The following is a 5,228-nucleotide window of genomic DNA, read 5'->3' as shown; positions in this document are numbered from 1 at the left end:
AACGTAAACTTGTGTGTGAATGAGAACTTAGTTTAGTACTCGCATGCTGTCTGGTGGCCACTTTCTGTCCATGTGCAAAACCATATCTCAGAAGTTTAAACTCATGGTTTAAAACGCATGATTTCAGATAAACATGATAATCAGAACCAAAACAGATGTTTTTAGTAGGTATGAGCTGTAATGGCCGGGGAGCAGCAGCTCTTTTGCATTTAAAGAGACAGGCCCAAAAAACAACGCGTATCTGCTTCCACTCAAAATAGGCATTTTCAGAATGATATAATAAATGATTGAAAGTGCGCTTTCATCCAGAGCGTCTCTCACATGTTCCGCCATGTACTTCACATCCGCGCTTGTTTACCTCAGAGTGCGCAGGCGTCTTTCAGGCAGCATACAGCGGTGTTGTGCATTTTGACCAGTTGATGGGAAAAGTATTCTTAAAATGCATTAAAAATTCTGAATAATTTGTAATATATAATTATTCACGGTATTTAGAAGTGCCCACGGTAACAATATCGGGCATATTCATTACCGTGATATATCGCATTACCGAATACCGGCACAAGTCTAATTACATATTGTAAAAAGGGGCATACTATGTCTCCTTTAATACATGTCTACGTTAATGATATAGGCCTAATAAAATTTTATATGAATATCACACATTTCTGGCACAATACCATGGTGCAGTTAGTGTTGATACTACAGTAAATCCATGTTAAATGATGGCGATTTGTAGATGAAAAGCCTTCAGACTGTATTGTTACGGACATTGTTTCTCCTGTTTATCAGCACTGTTTCATCTGGCTTTAAACTAATTTAAATCACCAAGTCATTTGTGTTCTTTGACAAATTCAAGCGCTACACTAGGGGTGGGAATCTTTAGGCACTTCACGATCTGATCGATTCTGGGAGTCACGATCCGATTCCAAAATGATTCTTGATCTACATTTTTTCTTAATTCTTCTGCTGTGCAAATACATCTTTACAACTTTACATTTGAACATAATTGCAGTTTCTATGCTTTTTGCTTATAGTTGGAATCTCTGTATGTCAGTACTGCCATCTTAAAAATAGCTAGAGGTGTGAATCTTCACTGGTTTCACGATTCAATTCAATTCAATTACGATTATCATTATCAACTCAATATCACGATGCATCACATTCTCAGTTCTCAATATTACTGCACATGGCTACTTTTTCATATACATTTTATATCAAATTTAATTTGGGCAAAAAAATTATTTTTTTATTATATAATATAAACAGACTACTTTTTTAAAACAATTACTTATTTAAAAGAAGTGTTCTTTAAGTATCCGAAAGTTTACAGACAATAGGCTAGTTGTGGGGTTTTCTTTTTTCCTCAGCATTATTGCCATTTGATTTTTATTGATGAGATCATAGACAGTGGCAGCTTAAACAGGCTGCATTTACACTAATGCACAGATCTATTTCGATATATCAGATGTTCTGTCCTGCTCTGAAAACATAACTGACTGTATTTACATCAATTCCATATAAAAGTATTCAGAGATGCAAGTACATTTAACCTCAGCCGCGATCGAGCTTCAGGACAACAAACACAAACGTACACGTGAAAGTCTGTCAGTGTGCGAGTTTCGTGCATCTAATAGTACTGCATTCCAAACGGCATAAATGAAAGCATATCTAAAGTAAAATACTGAAATAACGGCGGGTGGAAGCACACATCGTCAAGCAATGCGCACATGTCTCACAGCGCAAATTCTGTGCAATGAAGCCTGCCGCGTCTCTAGCGCGCGCACGTGCCATTTGCGGGGGAAAAAAACAAGCTCAGAATCTATTCTGAAATATTCAGTATCGTTGAAGAGAGAATCGCGATGCATCGGATAATCAATTTTTTTTTCTCCCACCCCTACTTCACACTGGATCCCACAGCGATGTTTAGTGGTCACTTGACTCGCGCTGCACTGCTGTTTGATCTTTGATCCGAGCGGATAAATGGTCCATGTGGCACGGTTCAAATAAGTTACGCTGTTTCGTTCTGCTTTTGCCACATAAACATTATATTGAGCATTTATCGAACTCTTGTTATTGTTTTATCGAGGAAAATTATAAAGCCCTATGGTATACAAGCAGTGTTATAATATTTTAGTCGTATTTTTAGTCGTATTTTTTTTTTTTTTCTTTTGTCCTGTCCAGGTTAATGGTTGCCTCCAAAAGGCCGCTCAAGGTCTCAGATGAACGGATCCAGACGTACCTGCAGCGACAGAACCAGCACCTGGCTGCAGCCATCACAGACGGCGACCACGAGCCCGAGGTCGACCCCTACGCCTTTGTCGATGGAGATGTTAAGTTCACCTTCTCAGATAAGAAAGACAAAGCTGGGGGAGATAGAGAACCAGGGAAGAAACACAAGGTGAGCAAAGTTTTTTGCTAGAGATATCCCATAATGCACTACTCTTTGGGCTAAACTAATGTTCAAAATTTGGGGGTTGGTAAGATTTTTTTCCCTTTTTTTTTTTTTAAAGGTATTTTAAGCTCACAGAGGCTGCATCTAATTGATGAAAAATACAGTAAAACTGTAATATTGTCAAAAAATATTACAATGACAATATTTTTTTAAATGTCATTTATTCCTGTGATGGCAAAGCTGAATTTACAGCAGCCATTACTCCAGTCTTCTGTTTCACATGATCCTTCAGAAATCATTCTAATATGCTGATTTGGTGCTCAAGAAACATTGTCATTGTTGAGAACTAGTTGTGCTGCTTAATATTTCTGTGAAAACCATGAAGCCGTTTAAAAGAACAGCATGTTTTAAACAAATCTTCTGTAACATTATAAATGTCTTTACTAGCACTTTTGATAAATTTAATGCATCCTTACTGAATAAAGGTATTAATTGAAAAAAAATAAAAGCTTACGGACCCCAAACCTTTGAATGGTAAATGTAAGGGTGCTCTTCACTTTTCACAAGTTAGTTTCATTTTCAGTTGGAAGTACGCAATGTTACGGAAGTAAAAAGGGTTGTGAATACCATTTCATCACATGGACACTTGTTCTATGCAAAAATGAATTTTAGACACCGCAGATTCTCCATTGGCAGTGTAGCATGTAATATGCTGGCATCATGTCTGCTGTCTTCAGCTCATGGGAGATTCCCATCTGAGATCTGAATCTGACACCCTCAAACGTGGAGGAGAGCATAGAGGGGGTGAACAAGTCTCTCCTATTCCTTTTGGATTTTCACACATACTTTAAGCGTTTTTTTTGGCAGCTGCGAAGGATTAACAAAAATCAGCTTTGTCCTTTTGTACTCGGTTACTTCATTGTTTTGTAAGAGCTTTTTTGGTACCTACTCTTACCTACACATCATTTGTGTGCCTTAGTAACCGTACAGCCACTTTTTGCTGTCACAGGAGAGGTTTAAGTAAGGTAGGCCATATGGTGCTGCACAAACTCATTTATAACACACGTGTCTGTTATGTGTAAACACAAAGCAGCATTAATTTGTTGTAAAATACATAGTCTACATAGAAAATTGCCTTCTTAACTCCTGTGCTCCACCCCAGGGTTCTGCTATCGATTATGGGGCGCAGTGATTTGCATGTCCAGGCGTTTATTACAGAGTTGGTCATTAGGAAGTGAAGTGTGTGTACGGAGCAACAGATTACACTCTTTTTGCAGAGAGACGGCCTGCAGCATAATGAAATTATGCACGGCGTAATGAATCTTTGCATAGCATGCGGCTTGCATTGTAATGGTGGCTCTGGGATGTGTTGGTTGCATGAGGGGCATTTTAAGGGTCTGGAGAGGGTTTGTAAAGTGCTGAGGGAAAGCTGCAGTCCCATTAGCATGTGCTGTTTCTTATATTAGAATGTTATTTATTATTCTGTGCGTGGAAGATATAATTTGGTGGTAAAATATAAATATGCTTCCACTAGGGATGTCGTGATTCGTCGATTCTATTCGATTTTTAAAAATCCAAAATACCGGAAGTGGCGCATTTCACGGACAAGAATCCATAAAACACATTATTAGACTGTTTTCCAAGGCCTCATGATATATTAAACCCGTTTAAAAATCATAATTAAGCATAACTGTAAATTCACAAACGCTACGATTTAATTAAATAATTATATGTGATGCAGTTAGGCCGTGTAGGTTACGTACGTGCGTCTCTCAGTGGCTCCGTTCACAGTAAATGCTGTTCCACAGGAACTGTTATCATTTACATGTGTGGAGCGGCTCAAACTCCATCTCTGCATGTTGTTGAGAGTTTGGGTTTATTATAACGTTCATCTGGGAACGCAACGTGCGCCATTTCATCAGATCTGTAAGGTAAATCATTTATAAATCCACGCAAACACAGGAGAATAGTACATCATTATCTCGCGGTTTCAAAATAAAAGCTCAAACCCTCACTCTGAGTTTACATGTTTTGATGTCCACATATTCATTATAGGGATGTTCATTTTAACTGATTAACCGACGGTAAGAATTTTGACCGATTAATACAATCAGTTTAATGGTTTAAAAAGTAATTTAATTATTTATTTTTTCAGTAATTTATCAAAATAATTAAATCGGTTTGCTTGCTGCATGGTTAAAATACACTACGCGTATAAAAAAAAAAAATTTTTTAGGGGGAAAAAAACAAGTCGCGTCTGTCGCATTTTATTATTTCATTCAGAAATAGGCCTAATGCCGACGCGAAATGTTCACAAACATTATAATAAACACTGTAAACATAGCTAGGCTATTTTAGTTCCCCTCACTCCACAACAAATCCTTTCAGTTAACAGTATTTAGAAATGCAATATAACAAAGAGTGAAAAATTGAAGGGGGTCTGAATACTTTCCGTACCCACTGTATATAGCCTAGCTTTATTATGTTTTTCTCCGCTCGCAGAAGCACTGCAGGTGCACGATGTGATATGACCATGTGAATCCTCATGTTCTGTTGTTTGCTGCTTTTTGCGCATGTAAAATTAATCCCCGGGAAACAAATGTTAGTATTTTTAACGGGTCACAGACACTTATCCTTTCTAATTTAATTAAATTCTAATTTAAAATAATCTTCTCAGTTAACGGTTAACAATCAGTTGTCGGTTAGGGAAAATAACCGAAATTAACATCCCTAATTCATTAAAGGGGTCATACGATGCGGTTTCAATTTTTCCTTTCTCTTTGGAGTGTTACAAGCTCTTGGTGCATAAAGAAGATCTGTAAAGTTGCAAAGACTA

General features: G+C 37.5%; 1 protein-coding gene across 1 annotated transcript in view; it reads left to right on the top strand.

The window, feature by feature from the left end:
- LOC107699258 (mediator of RNA polymerase II transcription subunit 13-like) overlaps positions 1-5,228 on the top strand; it is a 104,581-nt gene that overhangs the window by 78,630 nt on the left and 20,723 nt on the right. The window contains exon 10 of the mRNA XM_016500454.1: positions 2,182-2,398. Within this exon, the coding sequence (XP_016355940.1) occupies positions 2,182-2,398 (217 nt within the window). The remainder of the gene's footprint in view (positions 1-2,181; positions 2,399-5,228) is intronic.

This window comes from Sinocyclocheilus anshuiensis, unplaced genomic scaffold (assembly GCF_001515605.1).
Source record: "Sinocyclocheilus anshuiensis isolate Anshui unplaced genomic scaffold, SAMN03320099.WGS_v1.1 scaffold334, whole genome shotgun sequence".
Classification (NCBI taxonomy): Eukaryota; Metazoa; Chordata; class Actinopteri; order Cypriniformes; family Cyprinidae; genus Sinocyclocheilus; species Sinocyclocheilus anshuiensis.
The sequence above is the reverse complement of the archived record's forward strand: the minus strand, read 5'-3'. Positions and strand labels throughout refer to the sequence as shown.